The sequence below is a fragment of the Epinephelus fuscoguttatus genome, linkage group LG20, assembly GCF_011397635.1.
Source record: "Epinephelus fuscoguttatus linkage group LG20, E.fuscoguttatus.final_Chr_v1".
NCBI lineage: Eukaryota > Metazoa > Chordata > Actinopteri > Perciformes > Serranidae > Epinephelus > Epinephelus fuscoguttatus.
The window spans coordinates 28380291-28401153 of NC_064771.1; the positions used below are offsets into that span (position 1 = coordinate 28380291).

The 20863-nt window shown below is 39.1% G+C and overlaps 1 protein-coding gene across 1 annotated transcript; it reads left to right on the top strand.

Moving 5' to 3' along the window:
* Positions 1–4271: 4271 nt before the first annotated feature.
* On the top strand, positions 4272–20863 carry LOC125881282 (5-hydroxytryptamine receptor 3C-like). Its single transcript, XM_049564369.1, has 13 exons — positions 4272–4332; positions 4608–4685; positions 5255–5311; positions 6937–7088; positions 10188–10232; positions 10367–10476; positions 15522–15691; positions 15822–15982; positions 17157–17367; positions 17483–17653; positions 17825–17910; positions 20515–20646; positions 20828–20863. Exons 1-13 carry the CDS (start codon positions 4293–4295, stop codon positions 20861–20863), a joined length of 1449 nt encoding a protein of 482 aa, XP_049420326.1. The 5' UTR covers positions 4272–4292.

The window sequence follows — 20863 nt, forward strand, 5'->3', positions numbered from 1 at the left end:
GGGAAGCCTGGCTACTGGACCAGAGTGACTAAAACCATCAACAAATGTTTCTTCATTTTCTACATCACATCAGGAAGTGTGTTTTTAGTTCTTATATTTTCAATATGGACCAATGCAGATTACAAGTAGTGCTCAAGTTTAAAAACGCAATTTGGACATTTTTTTCATTTAACATTGACACTAACACATCTGTACTCTGTGTTCACACCCATACTTCAGTTCCACTGGTCTGGGCCAAAGAAAACAATGACCTATTGCTGCTCAATGAGGGTTCACACTGACTTGTTACAAACCAAATATATGGACCCACAGTGGAAAATCTAAAATAATTTATTTCTGATGACTGACTGCTGCAGTTCATAGTCTTCATTACAAAGCCTTTGCAACCAAAATATGTATATTGTTATTACACGAGGCAGACACTGTACATTGTTATTTATCTTTGACACTGAAAGCAGTCACACTGAACGTATTAGCAGAGCTCCCACTCACTTTGTCCAGCGACAATTCCAATCAAGTTTTTTCATCAATATGCCCACATCTTCAACAATGTTGGCATCAAAAAGAAAATAAAAGAGAGAGAGAAAGGCAGCATCACACTGGGCAATTGTACTATGAACAGATTTTGGTCTGTTCTGAATTGAAGTTAGGGCTGGGCGATATTTTTAACCAAATACATCAATATCGTTACTGAGATGGTATTGTAGAGTTCGCTATTACTACATTCTCAAAATGGATAAAGGCAAATAACAAAAAGGCTGCAACAGTCTGGCATTTTCAGAAGATTATATCACTTTAATGCAGTCTTTAAAACCAGAAAAAGTCAGTGCTTACAATATTATGATATCCAAAATCGAAGGCGATATCTGGTGTCATATCACCATATTGATATATTATCATATATTATCAGTGTATTACCCAGCCCTAACTGAAATTCTGACATATGTAGTCTTTCAGTAATTCTGCATGTTTTACACACTGCTACACATCTAACACATATACTCTGTATTAACCTTTGACACCAATGTGGTGGTGTTTTAGTAATATACATGCCTTTGATGTGTATTGTGCACAATTATGCTGTTTAGTGAGTCGATCAAATACATAGTAAAATTTGTTAAAATTTAAATGTAGCTCTTTAAAAATAAACTTCTCTGTGAAAATACAATGTGGTTGGATGTCTGCTGTTTAAGTGTTTTTGGTTTTGTTTCATACTGATACATTATACTAAGCATATACATATACTATATACCAAGTCTTAATTTTGTAAGGACCAGTAAATGTGTTTTTTCTTCCATAGTTTGAGTCATTTCATATTGTCTTTAATGGGATTTTTCAAATCTGCATCTGCATTTAAGCTACATTATATATTCACATTGCAGAATAAAAGACTTGTCATCTGTAAACATGTATCATGACTTTTCATACCGTTGAAATAAACAATATAGACAAACTTTGTGTGTGTGTGTGTGTGTGTGTGTGTGTGTGTGTGTGTGTGTGTGTGTGTTAAAGGTAAGTGACATCTTTTTAAAGCAATTAGAGGTATCCCAACTTTTTGGCAGGGAGCATAGCAGGACTTGTTGGCTTGTGTTTGTCAGCTTGGTGTCCCTGCCTGGCTCTGTTTGTTTCCTTCCATTGATATGTTATGAAAAAATTTTCCCTGTTGTATCTTAAAACAGAGAGGTAGAATACAGATGGTTGAAACTTGTTGTGTTGCAATCCTGTCACTGTGGTGTTTGGTTTCCAGTGATGTCCCCATTGCATCCAAGTGGTAAAAAAGAGGACTACTTTCATGAAGTGGAATTTCAGCAGCGCAGTTCACCTTAAATTCATTGCTTCTTTTGGATCAAGAATATCCCACTAATTGATAAAAATCACAGATGAAGAGGCAGTTCAGTTAATGGACATTGTCACATTTGTGCAGCAGCATTCAAAGCAACATTCAAAAACTTGTAAAAAGAAAAAAATAATGTTGCCATTTCAGTTTTCCCAGGCCAGCATCCACTAGAGCATTTATATGTCATGGAAAAAGTGATGAACTAGGTAAGACAGATAAACAGTTCAACACAATGTGCATGTGCAAATCAGGGTCAGAAAGATTCTATGTGGGCATAAGAGATTATGACAGCAATCAAGAAGGCTCTTTCAGATGTGAACAGTATACCTATGATAGTGTGAAACATTTATTTGAAAATTTAGGTATAAATCGACCTAATTGCCACATTGATGCCATCAGGCCTGGAGCTGTATACAACAAATTAAATTTGGGACAAACTGGACAAGGTACACTGAATTTATATGAACTTCTTGTTTTATGGCAACCATCAATTCATGTAAACTCACAATCTTCACACATAACCACCATCAAGGTGTTGTGATTTACCAAACCAAATTTAAGGTGGATGTGGTCACTTCTCTGAAAGGTGCACATCAAAGTAAAAAAAAAACAAAACATGTCATTTGCTGTTGCCAGTAATTGGTGCTATAACCATAACTCCATTCTGGCATGCAGATGTCGAGGCAAGGACTGTCACGGAGCATGACCAGTTTGGGGCAGATCAGACAATGTATGCTCAAGTTATGACAACTTCCTGTTTTATGTTGAAACAGCAAAATGGCCACCGTGTCTCAGTACCGCCATCTGATGAAAACTCAGAAAGTATCATCAAGGTCTTAAGACTTTTCTCAGCAAATTTGAGGTTGATCTGGTCAACCTGCTGGGAGAAGTAAATTAAAGCATAAAACATGTTGTTTCCCATTGTCAGTAGGGGGCACTATAACTAACTAATTACTGGCATGTAGATGTGTTCAAGGTGGGACTGCCATCAAACATGTTAGGTTTGGGGCAGATTGGACCATGTATGCTGGAGTTACAAACCACTTCCTGTTTGGTGTCGAAACATGGAAATTTGACGCCTCGCCATGGTCACTCAGTCTGATGAAAACTCAAGCTCTGAGTAACTTTTCATGTCAAAGGTCTTTAGATGGTACAGGCCAAATTGAAAATCAATCAGATCAAATCTTTAGGAGGAGTTTGTTAAAGTACAATGCCAGGAAATGGCTAAAAATGCACAAAAAAAGACACATTTAATTAAAAACAGCTGACTTCCTGCTGGGTTTAGGGTATGGCTCCAAGAGATTTTTTTTGTACTTCTTGGGATGTTACATGTGCCTGTCAAGTTTTGTACTTGGAGGTGAAACCAGTATTAGGATCTGTTTTGTAGAAATATAATATGGGGTGCTACCGAGCCATTTTTTTGCACCTGAGCATGAGTCCCATTAAATATCAAACCTTCACCAGATGTGGTGTGTGTGCATAGTTCATGGGTTTTTGAGCACCTTTAGCCCCTCAAAAATGAGATTCATTTATAGGAAGAAGATGATGAAGAAAAAGAATTTCTTGCATTACAATAGGGTCCTTGCACCATTTTGTGCTCGGGCCCTAATAATTAAATATGATAGCCATGAAATAAACCCTTAGTATTGCTGATTTTTTTTCCCCAAAGACTGTTTGTATGTGTGGAAAAATACCTCCAGAACCAGGGTCTCCCTCCACTTGGCAATGGGTCCATGTCATTGGTTCGACAGCCCATTGGTTCGACATCCCATTAGTCCGACTGTCCGCGGTGCTGAACGGCTTGCAGCGGGCATATGGTGCGCCGCAACCGGCTTGAGGCGGAGCAGGCTCACGGCTTATGTGTTTGTCACTTTCTTTTTCATTTTAACCCACACCATGATCTTTTCCTGACCCTAACCAAGTGGTTTTTGTGCCTAAACCTAACTAGACCTTAACCACAGGGCATCATGATGATTTCGGAACGGACTTCGGAACAGTGAGTTTAATATGGTCGGAACAATGGGATGTTGAACCAATGGGCTGTCGAACTAATGGGCAGTTCCCCTTGGCAACTCTGAACTGTGAAGATGATGATGTGTAGTGGTAAGAGAGGGTAAGAAATGAACTGTGCCCTGGAGGGAATGGGAAAGTTTGTTACAGTAAGTAGTCACTTCTGAGAATAATTATATATTTTTTGTGACATAAAGCTCCTTTTAGACGCAGCTCATCCACTGAACTACTTAACTTGGGGAACTAAAAAGCCACAACAGTGGAAGCAAGAAGTAAAAAGCTTTTGGATTGAAAGAAAAATTGATTTGCCCACATGTGGCTAAGTCTCGAGGGTGTTGGCAGTTCCTCTCTTATATAACACAGCAATATTATTATTGCAACACACATTTCCAGTCAACACAGAGAAGACAGGGATGCTCACTGACTGTGCAGACCTCTCACAATCATGATGCTTGCAGATTTTCTCCTTCTGTTCCTCCTCACAGGTAAGCTGGAACAATTCTATATATTGCATGCAGCTGTGACATTTTTGTTGTCACCCAAATTCCATGGAGGTGAATGGAGCTTTGTTATACAGCATAAAAAAATTAACTGGAAATAATAATACTGCAAGCAATATCTCTTTCCAAAAGCTGTTCACAGTGTGATATGTGAATAATCCAAAGTCATGGGGTGACTGTTGTTGCAAAGAAATGTTGCTGATAAATATTTTTCATTTTTTTGTTTATTAAATCTAAAGAGCTGTATACTCTCTTTTTAGATAGAAGTACCTACAGTCACTCAGAGAAACCAGAGCTCTTTGATGATCAACAGAAGTCAAATCACAGCTTTGGGGGAGGTAAGTACAGAAAATAAATACTAATGTGAATTAATAATAATGTGAATATTTATATTTGTAGCAATTATTAAAGAATCTTAAAACAAATTAAATCCTCACTTACAAAACTATCTGCAGATGCACATAATCATGCCGTGTATTAAGGCAGGAGATGTGTGTTCATAAAAATAATTTAGCTTACATAGTTTACTATTTTCTTTCAGATGGAAGTACCTCCAATTGCTCAGAGAAACTAGAGCTTGATGATCAACAGAAGTTAGATCAGAGCTTTGAAAATAAACACTCCACAGTAATTAAATATGTGAACATTTATATTCATATCAGTTATTAAGGAATCTTAAAGCCAGTTAAAACCAACCAAAGCAAAGTGGGAGAATAAGAATAGAACAGAATAATACTTTTTTTTTTTTTACTGACTTGATGTATTTCAAAATCACATTTTAGGATGTTTAAAGCTAATTTGAAAAGATTTCGAAATTGTGTACTGAGAGAGTTTTTGCTAACAGTTTAACAAAACTGTAAACTGCTGCAGTTGAATAAGATAAGACCTGTATACTCTTTTCTGTTAGGTGGAAATACCTCAGATAACTCATATGTTTATGATGACGATACGGACCACAACAAAGGTATGTTCGGATAAAAAACAATCCAAAAGTTTACAGTAATTGTGTTAATATTTATTCTCGTAGCCTTAATTATACACGTCTAACTCTGATTATGAAGGCAACAACGAAGGTATGTAAAGGTAACAAACAATCTAAAAGTGTACAGTAATTGTTGTGTTTATATTTGTTCTTGTAGCCTTAATTTTGGAAGTCTTGACACTTAAGACACACTTAAAGTTTAAGCAGTTTTGTGTGTAACAGTAAAACAGTAAACTAAAAGATATGTTACTGGTGTAAACAGTGAATAGAAAACAGATGTGGTCTGTTGTGAATGCTTGAGGATTGGCCTGGGCTGATGTTGAATGCATTAGGACTATGTGTAGCAGATGGATCTGAAATGGAGAGCCCTGTGTAAACTTTAATTAAGGCCTTAATCACCTACAGTATTCAACATGGGAGGGAGGGTCATTTTTATGACATACTATCAACCTCGACTGTGATATACTACGTAATACTCATATCACATTCTAGTTTTTGACTTTATAGCCTAATACATTAGAAAGTAATCAAATAGAGATAAGTGTGGTGTCTGGCATTAATTTTACCCAGAGCAGTGGAGCAACGGCTTCTGCTGCACAAACCACACACAGATGCTTAATGCTTGTAAAGACATGATGACAAGCTGTAAACCTTTTTCAAACACACAGTTGTTAACTCATATGTTTATAACAACTATTCAGACAACAACAAAGGTATGTAGGCTACACATAAAAACAATCCAGATGTGTACAGTAATTGTTTGTGTTAATATTTATTCCTGTAGCCTTAATTATGCAAGTCTTGAAACTTAAAGGGAGAGTGCACCCAAAAATGAAAATTCAGCCATTATCTACTCACCCATATGACAAGGGAGGCTCAGGTGAAGTTTTAGAGTCCTCACATCCCTTGCGGAGATCCTAGGGGAGAGTGGGTAGTGGCACAACTCCACCTAATGCAGGCTGACGGTGCCCCAGATTCAAACGTCCAAAAAAACACATCACCGAAACCACAAAATATCTCCATAGTGCTCGTCCGTAGTGATCCAAGTGTCCTGAAGCTCCGACATAAAAAGTTGTTTGGAAAAACATCATTTGAACTCTAACTGCCTCTCTGTACACCATGCTCACATGTGTGCGCTTGTGCAAGACCGTGAGACTTGGGCACTGCCTTCATGTGTGTTCACGTGCTTTCACTGGTGTCGGTGCACAGAGAGGCAGTCAGAGCTACAGGCTACAATGAGGCTAAAAACAGACTTCAAATGATGTTTTTCCAAACAACTTTTTATATCGGAGCTTCAGGACACTTGGATCACTACGGACGAGCAGTATGGAAATATTTTGTGGTTTGAATTATGTGTTTTTGGACGTTTGAATCTGGGGCGCCGTCAGCCTGCATTAGGTGGAGTTGCGTTACTACCCCCTCTCCCCTGGGATCTCCACAAGTGTTGTGAGGACTCTAAAACTTCACCTGCGCCTCCCTTGGCATTTGGGTGAGTAGATAATGGCTGAATTTTCGTTTTTGGATGCACTTTCCCTTTAAGAATATCCTCTTTCTAACAGTGTATAAAATTTAATTTTTTTTGTTTTTGTTTTTTTTTTCCTATGAAGATGCTGTAGATAAGGTGAAATGCAGTTATCAGATTTTGTTTAACCACCTGAACCTGACCAAAAACATGGAGCTGTACACCATGGTCCGACCTGACTTCAATGAGATTACACGCATACACCTTCAAATGTCACTCTATAGTATCTTTGATGTGGTAAGTTTTTAATGGCATGCTATCACAAATTGTCGGTTACTGTTTGTAACCTAGCTTGTCAGCAAAAGTGAAAGTAAAAGCCAACCCCGAACGACGCATAGTGTGTCCAAATTCACACCTGTTCTTCTCTATGGATTTTCTCTGCAACCTTTCGTCATAGCGAGAAGAAGCTAAAATGATGTATAACAGAGCTTTCATACAGCTTTGCACACACATTACTCTTAAATGGATTACTTGCAAATGCAGGCTCGCACAGAAATGCCACGCATATCACATGAAAGCGAAGGAGCAGAGCTTTCCAGTGATACCACACACATTGTGCTGTCATCCCATCATGCTATAAATCCAGATCAATTGTCTACAAAATAAAAACCTGACGAATTTCTTTACAATCCATTATACAGATCTTGTTATCAGTCAATTCATATAGTGAGGAATATCGTATCTTACCACGTCTTCGGCTTGCGTGTGTTTCTCCCTGTCTATCCACATTTGTAGTCTGGCTTTAAAGATGCAAATATCTCCATATTGTCCAGTTGACACTCCATCAAACTTTGTATGACAAGACAAGCACACTTCACCTTTGCGGGCAGCCTAATTATGCATGCTGACAGGGCAGTAGTCACCATATACACTGAGGGGGACACGTGACCCCCAGGGTGTTGTGTTTCCATCAATGTTGATCAGTGCCAGAGCTGGTAAATACCCGTGACTATTACAAAGACATTTGACCGTAACCTTTTCCATTACATTAAAAAGCCAGATATTAGCAGGTGTTAGCAGGTTTTTTGTGCAGTAAAAAAGGGACTTATGAGTCTTATAGATGCTAAGCCAATGCTTTAAGTCACTGAGATGCTGCACTGGGATGACTTAATTGAAATGCTTGATTGTTATCGTGTCTGATGAATCAAAGTCTGAGTCAAACTTGCCAGCTTAACACTCTATTCATTTATTTTCCATCACAAACTTGTCAGTGTCCAATAAACTCAAACATGTTTTCAATAATATTCAAAAACATCCACACATGTAACTCCCTCAGCAACAAGCTGCTTCAGTGGTCAAAAACTGTTTTTCTTTCCAGGTGGAACACTTGATCATACAAAGAACGGTTCCTACCATATAAAGTGATGACCGCTATAATTAGCCCATGAGACCTAATACCTAATAGAACATATACTACACCAAACAAAAAATAATTATAATGATGCATGCATATTCTGCTCCTACATGTCTAATCCTGCATAGTATATTTTTAATGATAATGATTATTTCCTCTGCCAAGAAGGGTATATTTTGTTCACTGACCTGTTCAAAGAGTTTTTAACATTCCATATAAATGTAGCCATGTGAGGCCAAAATGAATGAGCAATTCTTTTGTACTGATGATTCTGAAATTTCAATTTGTACTTCGCTGTACTAGCATGTACTGTCTCCTGGAAATAGCCATATGCTAAAAATTAAAAATTAAAATTCTCTAAAGAGAAATCTTCTTCTGTTTCATTTTAACTGGCTAATGTACTCACTGCAAAATGTTGTTTGGTAAAATGTGAGCATAGGCTCTTCCAGTCTGCATGCCATAAATCATTTTTTTTTATTTCACATGGATAGTCAGACTGGGGGAAAGCATTAAGAATAATTTTGTAGAAATAGCCAATCTTCTGGTGGCACGGTGGTGTGGTGGTTAGCACTGTCGCCTCACAGCAAGAGGGTTCCTGGTTTGATCCCGGGTGTGGGAGCCCTTCTGTGCGGAGTTTTCATGTTCTCCCCATGTCAGCGTGGGTTTTCTCCGGGTACTCCGGCTTCCTCCCACAGTCCAAAGACATGCAGGTTAATTGGTGACTCTAAATTGTCTGTAGGTGTAAATGTGAGTGTGAATGGTTGTCTGTCTCTACATGTCAGCCCTGCGATAATCTGGCAACCTGTCCAGGGTGTACCCTGCCTCTCGCCCAATGTCAGCTGGGATAGGCTCCAGCCCCCCCACAACCCTCAAGAGGATAAACGGTTAGAAAATGGATGGATGGATGGATGGATAGCCAATCTTCTTGCTGATGGTGTCGTTTTCTTATGTGGATCATACAGTGGCATCAGTATTTAACTGAAATTGTTTCAATGCTGGTTAAAAAAAACTCCTTGTGGCTGTATTTAAAACTTACATAGTGCTACAGTGGCATGCAAAAGTTTGGGCACCCATGGTCAAAATTTCTTTTACTGTGAATAGTCACCAAAGATGAACTGATTTCAAAGTTTGCATCTTAACAGACAACTTTTACCAGGGTCTCACACAATAATTAGCTTATTACGGCTCTGGCTTGGTAACAATCATCGTTAAGAAAGATATGGTGACGCGAATTTCAAAGCTTTATTAATACTCTGACTCCTGAAACCTTGTCCCAACAATCGGCAGCCATGGGCTCTACTAAACAGCTGCATACGACTCTGGAAACTAAAATAATTGATGTCCACAAAGCAGGAGAAGACTGTAAGAAGATAGCAAGGTGTTTTTTAGGGTGGTCATTTCCTCAATTCGTACTATAATTGAAGAAATGGCAGTTAATAGGAACTGCAGAGTTCAAGTTGAGGTCTGCAGACCAAGAAACCATCCAGATAGAGATGCTCATAGGATTGCTACGGAAAGCAAATCAAAACCCCCATTTGATTGTAAAAAAAAGACCTGCAGGAAGATTTAGCAAGATTTAGCAGACTCTGGATTGGTAAAGCACTGTTCTACTGTGCAGTGACACCTATACAAATATGACCTTCATTGAAGAGTCATCAGGAGGAAACAATCTGCTCTTTCAATCTGCATGCCATAAATCCGTTTGTTTCATTTTGCATGGGATAATCACACCAGCAAAGGCAACAGGAATAATTTTGTAGAAATAGCCAGTCTTCTTGCTGATGGTCGCGTTTTCTTATGTGGATCAGATAGTGGCATCAGTATTCAATTGAAACTGTTTCATTGCTGGATAAAATCTCCTTGTAGCTGTATTAAAAACTTACATAGTGCTATTTTTAGTGCCAATTCTGCTGTGTGTATGGCCAGAATGTAACTGTGCTGCTAGAAAGACTTTCACACATACTATATTTCTTTGCTCATAGAGAGAGATTGACCAGACTTTCATTTCTTACGTGTGGATTTATATGGTGAGTTCTTTCTTTTTTCATTATCACCTGTTCATAATTAATGGAAAAATATATTTTTTTTGCTTTTAAATCACATCTCTTTCCCTCATTCTTCCTTATTTCCTGATCCCCTCTTTCCTTTTTTTCCTATACAGGGCTGGAAGAATAAATACATTGAGTGGCATCCATCTAAGTTTTGTGGACTTGAAAAAGTAGTAGTTCCTAAAGAATTATTGTGGAGGCCAGATATAATTATTGAAGAGATGTAAGTTTTAGCATGTTCTCACACTCACAACAGTACAGCATCACTTAACTGTTCAGAAATGAGTCTGAGTCTGAAACATTTGGATGCCAAAACATAAACACAACAGGTTTTTAAACATGCTGACCATATGCAATATTCATTACATGTTGTATATTTACTGTGTGATGACTTCTGAAAGTCTGAATCAGGGGTCACCAACCTTTTTGAGACTGAGAGCTACTTCAAGGGTACTGAGTAGTACGAAGGGCTACTTGTTTGATACAAACTTCCTGAATAACAAAGTTGCACAGATAACCTTTTAACAATAATAATGATAATAACATGTGAAGAGACTGTCTGATCACATGTCAATGTTTATTATTCCTCACAATTATTATTAACAATGATTTCCACAACAATGATGGTAGGAAACACAGATATATTTCAACTTGGAACATTTATTTCTGACAATCTGTTCCAACATTTGCAGGTCAGGGGTATCACATCTCTGATATTTTTGTAAATATCTTTCTTGACAGTTTTGTATGAATAAGCACATTTGTAGCATTTTGTTCAAAATCACACCTGCTATATTTTTGTACAAATTATCACTTTTAACATTTTTAGGAAATCATTAACCAACAAGTCGTGAGAAGTTAACAAGTCATATCTTCAAATCACGTCTCGTTTAACCACTAACTTTGTAACATTTTTTTTAACAAACTCTGTCTCATGTTTGTACAAATCATCAGTTATGTAAGGTCAACTCAAAAACAAAAAATCAACTCTTTCACATTTTTAAATGAATCCTACTCGTACTACTCACCAAATCTGTAGCATTTTTAACAAATCATAACATCTGTTACACTTCTTGAACAAATTATTTTTCACATTTTTGTGCAATATTTGAGTTTAATGTTGTCATGGTGGTTCAATGAATAGATATGGTATCCCTTTTCTTTTGGTGTATAATTTGACACCGCAACTCGGATTGAGTCTTGTAAGTGTGCATCAGTAAGGCGTGTTCTGTGTTTGTTCTTGATGAAGTTCATGTTAGAAAAGGCTGATTCACAGAGATAGGTTGAACCAAAAAGGCAGGCAACTTTCATAGCTGCTGTGCACACACCACTGTACTTTTCTGTGTCCACAAGGCACCAAAAGTTTGGTGCAGACTGATGGGTTTTGAGGTGGAGGTCATTTTGCAACGTTAGGATTTCCATCTCTACCTGTCCAACATCCAAGTTGAGCATAGCACTTAGTTGCTCAGCAGTGCATGTCATGTCCACTTGCATGAAAGGATTTGAAACGAATGACACACATGTCTCAAGTTGATCAAAGTCACAAAACCTGTTCTCAAACTCTTGCCCTAGTCTGTTTATGACTTGGGAGTACTTTTCTACAGCTTTGTCAAAAGCTGCAGATGCAGAAGCATTGTCATTCAACACTGACTGTACGGAGGGAAAGTGCAGCACTTTTTTTCTCTGTAAATGCACAGAGAAAATGTTCATCTTAGCTTTAAATGCGTTTACAGCACTTATCATGTCAGCGACAGTCTTACCTTTGCCTTGCAGCTCACAGTTCAAATGGTTCAGTTTCCCAGTGATGTCCGTTAAAAATGCAAGGTCAAGTATCCACTCAGTGTCCTCAAGCAGCGAGGTGTCTTCCCCTTTAGATTGCATGAACTCTTTGATTTCACCCAGAAGTGACAAAAAACGCTGCAAAATCCGTCCCCTGCTGAGCCATCGGATTTCTGTGTGCAGTAACAGGTCACCATATTCAGCTGACAGGTCCTCCAATAGCACCTTAAATGTCCTGTGTTGTTTGGCTTTGGTGCGGATGCCATTTATGATCTTCATGACAGGAGCCATCACATGATCAAAGCCGGTTACTTTTGCACATAACGCCTGCTGGTGAATGATACAGTGGTAATGTAGAAATGTTGGAAAGTCTGGGTCACCTTTGCATTGCGCAATGAAGCCTGCATGCCGGCCCGTCATGGCAGGAGCCCCGTCTGTCGTCACCGACACCAGCTTTTCTAATGGTACCTTTTTCTCCACGAAGTAGCTTTTCACCGCGTTGTAGATGTCAATTCCCCTCGTTGTTGTCTTCAGGGGCAAAAGTGTCAGGAGTTCTTCTTTGGTGAAGAAATCATCAAACACCATTCGGATAAATATCATCAGCTGAGCTGTACTGGTGCTGTCCACGGACTCGTCGCACTGAATGCTAAACCACCTGCACTTAGCCAGATCCTGGTCCAGTTGCTCTGTCAAGTTTTCGGATATAGCTGACATTCTTCCCCAGCTGGACATCGGAGAGAGTGGAGATGGCATTGGGACCATTCTTCTCATCTTTGAATACAGTGTTTGCAACTATCATCATTGCATCTTTCAAAACATCCCCATCCGAAAAGGTTTTCTTGCTCTTCAGCAAAAAATTGGCAGCTCTAAACGAAGCTTCAGTTGCTTTTTTTGATTTTATCACCAGCCTCGTGAAAAAAGACTGTTGTTTGCCCAAAGCTGCCTTTAACTCACGGGCTTTTTCTGTCCGTAAAGCGCTGCCAGGTGGGTAGTTAGCATCGAAGCTTTTGTGACACGTACTGAAGTGTCTCTCCACATTGTGCCGCTTTGCCGTTGCAACAGTCGTCCCGCAAATGAGACACACACATTTTTCTTTCACTTTCGTAAAAAAGAACTCTTCCTCCCAATCACTGTGAAAATGGTATGTTTTCTTTCGCTTTTCTGCCATGTTTTCTTCATTTTGGGGGTTAAAAATCACATCTAGCGCCTCATCCTAGCTGCACCCACTTCCTGTCTCAGATGATGGTGTGGCATGCGCACTATATTGATGACCTTTGACTTCAGACAAGACCAGAGTTCATACATAAAACATTTTTGTTTAATTTTTTTATATTACATATTGATATTTTAAAATCGCGACTCACGTGGTCCCTGTGGGCTACCTCTGGTCTGAATCAATCAAATGCATCCCCTTAAACTTCTTTTGTGCTAACAAACTGTTGTCACCCACAGATCCTAGTGGATATGCCAAAGTTTGAATACTTGGTAATGGTTTACAATAGCCTACAAATTACAGTGTAAATATTATGTACAGCGATACCCAATTACTAATTACTAATTAAAACCCTTACTGGGTACATATTTTGTGGAGGTCAGGGATTAAGGGGTTACAACTTTGGTGGGGAACCTAAATTAAGATGTAAGTTCTTTTTTAATCTAAAAGTTAAAGGGTACTTAAATATTGCTGCTAGAAGATAAAAACGGTAACTATGCTGATAATGCAATAAATGTTTTAGCCATGCAAGCGGCATGTCTCTATGGACAGCAATGAAAAGTTTACAAAAGCATGAACATCTAGACGATAAACATGAGGTCCTGGACAAGACTTAGTGCAAGAGATGAAAAAGCAAAGTCTGCACACTAGACTATGCTTCCATAAATATTTAATTGAATTACCATTGAGGTTGCATTTCAAGCTTCACACTCTTCATCAGACAAAATACAATGCAGAGGCTGTTGTGGGCAAATTGTCCCAGCCTGAACCAAAAAAATTGACTGGTACGCTGATCAGTACTTTGTGAAAACCACTTTTAGCAGTCACTGGAGTCTCAAAGCACTCTGAAGAAAAACACTTGAACCTTAGCAGAATCTGATGCAAAAGAGTTAGTTTGTGCACCAAGCAGTAACAGACATAAACTCATGGGTCTGTTCTGGAAGCAGAATGAGCCAGAGATAGTGTGCACCATCCTATATACCAGGGAGTTCCTCCTCTCTCCAACAGCGCCTCCCTCAAGTTTTAACCAGTCACATGCTTGGAAATATTGAGTCACATGATGATGTTTTTCTCTTTTTTCATACACGCATTAGCTCATAGTCTTAAACAATGGTTTCACATGGCCTGATCTCATCTTGGAGATTCAGGTACACACCTTCTAATACCTACTAGACCAGGTCACCTGACAGAGCCCCGACTGGTCACTTGGTCCCAGTCAGCTCCCTTCCTTAAATACATACATGCATACTAGACAGAAGCATGTCCACCTTATTCCAAGTACCCATGATACCTTGTGTGAATTATGGACATGACTTCCAGGACTGAACTGGAACCAGTGTTTTCCAGTGGTAACAGTATGCTATTCCTCTTCTCTAGAGCGAAACAAAATTGTGCCCACCTCCAGCCTTCTATCCAAATACAGATACAGAGACAGATCATTTTGTTGGTTAAACACATACAGATACAGATAATGACGTCTCTGTGTACCTAGACAATCTGTCTGAGGTAGGTGTTTGGCACTGGTTGTTGCTGTTCTGATAGTGATTGGAGATATGGGGGTAGCTGTATCATCTTCTGCACATGATCCTGTTAAAAGCTGGAGAAGTTGAGAATGTCATCCACATGGACAAAAACATAAGTATTAAGTAGGTCTCTGAAGATGTCATTAGCCAGTGCTTGAGAAACAGCAGGTGTGTTGGTTAGAGCAGAGGGCTTTTTCAAAGACTGGTAGGCCTGTCATTTTACTGGACAGGATGAGACAAATGCACTAAAATGTTGTCCTTATCCTTTCTTCATTTCAAAGTACTGATGTTTTTCCTATAATTCAGCTTCCAGTTTTTCAAACAGCAAAGCATATCAGCTGTCAGAAACCATGCATGTTCTGCAAGAAGTGCATTTTCCAGGGGTTTCTATTTAACATGTAGTGGTATTTACTGTGTAATTTAATCCAAGGTCCTTCCTAAATATACATTTGTCAACATCTTAATCCCTGTACTATAACTTCTCCATGACCTGCCAGTAGATACCCAGCAAGTGCAGTAATTCATTAACACATGCGGAAATGTGATACAGTCATGCTGTGAGGATAGTGCTTTCTATATAGAAAGACACAGTGGTAGATTGGTGGAAAATAAAGTTTTAAGTCTAAGATAGTTAATTGTTTCATATTGCAGGCTGTGTAGATTCATGTTTTATAGTATAATATATCATACTGTGTGAAATTCAGTGTGAAGCTGAATGCTTTTGCCATAATATCTGCATTTGTTTTCATACAGGACAGAGAAAGACAAGTCCCCCCCGACTCCTTTTCTCACCTTAACATGGAATGGTAAGGTTGAATTTAGGAATGACCAGGTGCTGGTCAGCTCGTGCAGGATGCAAATTTTCAAATTCCCTTTCGACATTCAGAGCTGCAACCTGTCTTTCAAGTCTGTTGTATACTCTGGTGAGCCCGTAACCTGCTGTATTTAAACATTTCTAGACATTCATCTAAAATGAATAACGCACACCTTCTTTGTTGAGTTGATGAGAACCCTCAAATTTTGACTTGTATTATTATTATCTCTTAATCTCAGATAAAGAACTAAAGTTTGATGTAGACCTCAATGGTACAAAGATCACACAATGGTCTCATGACTTGATGCGGACCCAGTATGAGTGGCTGTTCATCAACATAAGTGCTGAAGAGAAAACTGTCAACAATTTTAGCGACAACCAAAGCATGATCGTTTACACTGTAAGTATTAAGTTTTAAGTATTTTACTGCTAACACCGTTTTTTGTTTGTTTGTTTTTTCAGCAAAATTTTATGTTGACTTTCTTATATTTCACTTGCTACTTTTACTGAAACCTGCAATAACAGATTATCCTTTTTTGGCCAATTGCAAGAAGCTGTAACAAGTTTCTGACCACCTCACAAATGTAAATCCAAAATTTAATCATATTTTGGCTCAGTTTTTGGTGTCTGCTGTGCATCTACCCACTGAGAACTGAGAGACGACCAAAAAAAAAAACAACACCAAAAATGGCTTTGCTTGAAAGTTACATCATAAGAGCTGTGAAATTGATAACACAAGAGTGTTTGGTCTACTGGAGACAATACTGCAGAAGATAAGGGAAGCACAAACAAGGCATTAACCACAAGAAAAGAATTTTGTTTAATGAAAGGAATAGAGATGTTGGTTCTGACAGAGTGACACAGAAACATGGTACCAAGCTAAGATAATAGTAAATAAACCTACAGGAAATCAAAAATTCCCACGTGTTGCCAGTGGAGAGGGAGCCAGCAAACTACCACGATGGTAGTCTTATATAACCTGGAGACAATGACTACTGGCTCCTTGTTCCTTGATGACCTCCAGCTCCATCCAACCAGGAACTTGTAATGCTGAAATGCAGCACATTTACAGCACAGCAACAACACATAAGCCCTGGCAGATGCCCTGGGCCATTATAACCAAAATTAACCCCCCTGTGACCTTTTGTTGGACACTTTCTAGAAAATGGACATTTTTGTCCACTTGAAGGGTCATAAATAAAAATGCGTTACAGGATCAAATAATGGATTTTCGTGCTGAAAGTTGGGATTTTGAAATTTCACCCAGAATGACACTCCCATGCAAAAAATCACCCCCCCGTGACCTTTTGTTGGACACTACAAAAGTTTTTAGAAAATGGACATTTTTGTCCACTTGAAGGGTCATGGATGTAACTTTTTTGAAGGGGAACACAAGGGTTAAAGCCAAGAAAATCTGCACCTTCAGGAAATAATTCTCTATAGGTTCATCAGGTGACACTACTCACAAGACCACATTGTTTTTTCAGATTTTTTTGTTGCTACTACATAGTTTCCTTTGGCACAAATATTTGAGCAAGGATACCAACCTCCTAACCCTTAAAAACATTTCATAGATCAAAATGAGGAGGCGGTCTGTCCTCTACATCATCAATTTCATACTACCCGTCCTGTTCTTCTTCTGTCTGGACTTGGCCTCCTTCCTAATGTCGGACACCGGAGGCGAGAAGGTTGGCTTCAAGGTCACTGTGCTGCTTGCTGTTACTGTGATGCAGCTTATTCTCAATGAAATTCTGCCTGCCTCTTCAAACAGGATTCCACTTATAGGTAAAGAAGCTCATTACTCTCTTGGGCTGTACTTCATATGAGCAGGAAAATTACATATACTGACTTGATGTGTGGTTGTTTGTCCAAATATCATGATATGGCTTTGTGTCTTTAGCGGTCTACTGTATTGGGATATTTGGTTTGATGCTTCTGAGCCTCTTGGAGACGATTTTGATGATGTATCTGGTGGGGAAAGACTCTGCATCCCAAGACAATGACGCCGATGAAGACCAAAGCCTGAGTGGGGACTGTGGAGACAAACAGGGCAAAGACAGTTGTGATGGAGGTGAGATTATAATTCTACAAACCTCTGGATCTTAACTCAACCTACCATTGTTATTCAGTTTTCTATTGCTACGATTATATTTTACTGATTTCATTACAGACACATTTACAACTGGTAATACATCATTTTGAACATGCTACAACTTTCTCTGTGTCAATCATATCCTTTCAGAGGTGAAGAAATGGAATCACTGTGCCTGTGTCTGTGATGTGTCTGCTGACGAACCTCCATCTGAACTGCTGTCTGTGGCCAAAGAGGTTAGACTCAGGTTGCACTTTAAAGGTTGAAGGAATACTACACCAAAACAAATGACCATATGTACATCAGTTCCCCACTTTGTGTTACACTGAATTTGTGAAGAAAGCTTTTCTTTTCTTGTATGCTCCCACGGTGAATGAAGAATTCATAGGTAGAGAAAAGTCTTGCTGACTTGCAGTAAAAGGGGGCCACGTTTAACAACAGCAAAACTATATGAAAACATCACTTTACAAACTCTCAAACAATTTGTGCAAAAAAATACAAGGCCTAGTCCACATGCACATGGGTATATCTACACACAGTTTTATTAAAAAAAAAATCTTTGTCTAAATAAAAAGACAAAACACAATTTAAGGGTATTACGGTCCAGCCCTGTATCCAGAGACTTACTGTTTATTACTATTTCAATAAGGAGAGACAGAATAATGAAGTTAAGATAATATTTATTACAGAATATGAGTGTGCAGATTATCAGATTATCAGAGTTTTTGACACTTGGACACCAGAAGGAGATATTTTGTGATCAAGGGACATCTGAACAGCAGCAAGATGAACCAGTTTAGTTTTTTATATTAGCTTATTTGTTGTGAGATTTGTGCTTCAAGAGGATTTTGATGTTTCTGATGTCCTGTCATGTTTCTTGTTTCGTTCATTAGTTTGTTTGTGTTTTGTTTTATTTTGTAGTCACCCTCATCATGTGTCATATTTGTTTTACTTCCTGTCTTTGTGGGGGTTTTTTACCTTGACTCTCATAAACCTTCCTTCCCTAGTGTGATCCATTTTCTCTATGCCAGTTTGTCTTCCTACCTCAGTGAAAACATTCCAGCCAGTTTACTTGTGTTTTCCTCATTTTTGGTGTTGCTGGTGTTTGGATTTTGCCTGTGTCTTCTGACCTTGTTTTTGTCATCTCCCTTTTGGATTAGTTTGCTTTATCTCTGCTTGATCTCCCATGTCCCTTAATCCTTCTGGTGAGTAAAGACTGCGACTTTTTCTATTTTTTGTGTCCATTGCGATGACAATAAAAAGGTTGGTTTATCCAAGAATGTCACATGTAGCAGCTTCCAATCTTATATATTCCATGATCTTGTTAAGGGGATACTTTGCAGATTTTCAGCCAGCTATGTATTTCTAAAACTGAGATCAGTTATTAAAACTAGGCAGCACTGTTCAGATACTAAGATTGTGTTACTGTACTGTTTAAAGAAGCAACAGATAGGATTCGGGTTTTTTTAGCTTGGCGTCACCTAGCGTCAGCAGTGTTGCTCACACTATTGCAAAGACCAAATTGACTGTGGGGATCAGAGATAATCAGTAAAATGTAGGCTGTAAAGCCACCAGTATACCTCTATGTATACGTAGAATGAGAAGGTGTGTGGACACTCTACTAAATAAATGAGTAAAGAGACTGAGCAACAATTATCAGATTCATCTGAAGAAAAAGGGCCATAGAATGGCAACGAGGATGTCAGCCGACCAACGCTGGCTACCCGGTCCCTGGTTGCGGCGATTTGCGATGCTGGCCAGCTAGGAATGAACTAGCAGCCAGTACAGTACAGTCCCCTCTTGTCTAGCTAACATTTAGCCGTGTTACTTACTGATCCATTAGAAAGAAAGCTAGCTGGACACCGGTGTTGAAGCCTCTTTGGTCACGGAGCTCCCTCCATCTCTTGAATGCCTGACTGAGGTTTACTCTTGTTTTTCCTCTTCTTTTATCACTCTCCTTTTTGCTCTTCTTTGCCTCCTCAGACAGAGGAGCTTGTTTTCTTTCGCTAGGCCATTTTTTTACTTGTTTCCAAACTGTGTCCGTCTGCCATTGTGCTCGTGACTCAACTATCTCATTCCCTGGCCATCTCCTCATAAGGACCAGCTCCAGTCCCTGATTGGCTGACCGACCAGTTTCACAATACATGACGCATTTCCTGCTGTAAAGTAGATTTTTTCTGCAAAATTTTGCCCCCCCAGGGCGTCGGTGGCTTGGTGGTAGAGCAGGCACCCCATGTACAAGGCTGTTGCCGCAGCGGCCCGGGTTTGAATCCAGCCTGTGGCCCTTTGCTGCATGTCCCTCCCTCTCTCTCTCCCCCTTTCACACTTGTCTGTCCTATCAATTAAAGGCTTAAAAATGCCCAAAAAATATCTTTAAAAAAAAAAAAAAATGCCCCCGGTGGCAGAAGCTTATTGCAAACATTGCAAAGCCACTAAGTAACCTATGTAAATGCTGATAGTCTGATTTTACTGTGGCCACTACCCTGTGCAACCCACATTATTTTCATAATGATATATATATAGGAAAAGATGTTATCTGTTGCCTCTTTAATTCTCCCTTAATACTTATTCAGAAATATATTTTAGCTTACAGTTTATCTGCTACCAGCCAGCCGCCATTTTGTTTCCTGTTTCACAACAGCCAATTTCACTGTGTAGCACAGTGCATTTTGGTAGCTGTAGGTGTGGTTGCCCTCTTGGGCAAGAGCATATGTCACAGTCCTTTCTCTCTGTGTTCTGTGGCACCAATTTCAAAAGTATCCATGCCTGTCTACTGCATAGACAGCCCAGTTTTATAAGAATATTTCATTAATTACCAGTCCTCTTAATCATGTCTGCAGGGTAGCAGCAGCCAACTGATGGAGTGCAGTGTCTTGGAGAAGGTCTCGGATGAGCTGACAGCAGTGCAGAAAACATTGACTCTGCTCCTCAACAGCAGGAAGGAAGAAGGGAAGCCTGGCTACTGGACCAGAGTGACTAAAACCATCAACAAAGTTTTCTTCATTTTCTACATCACATCAGCAAGTGTGTTTTTAATTATTATCTTTTCAATATGGGCGAATGAAGATTACAAGTAGTGCTCAAGTTTAAAAACACAATTTGGTCATTTTTCATGGATGCTAACACAACTGTACTCTGTGTTCACACCTGTAGTTCACTTTCACTGGTCTGGGCCAAAGAAAACAATGA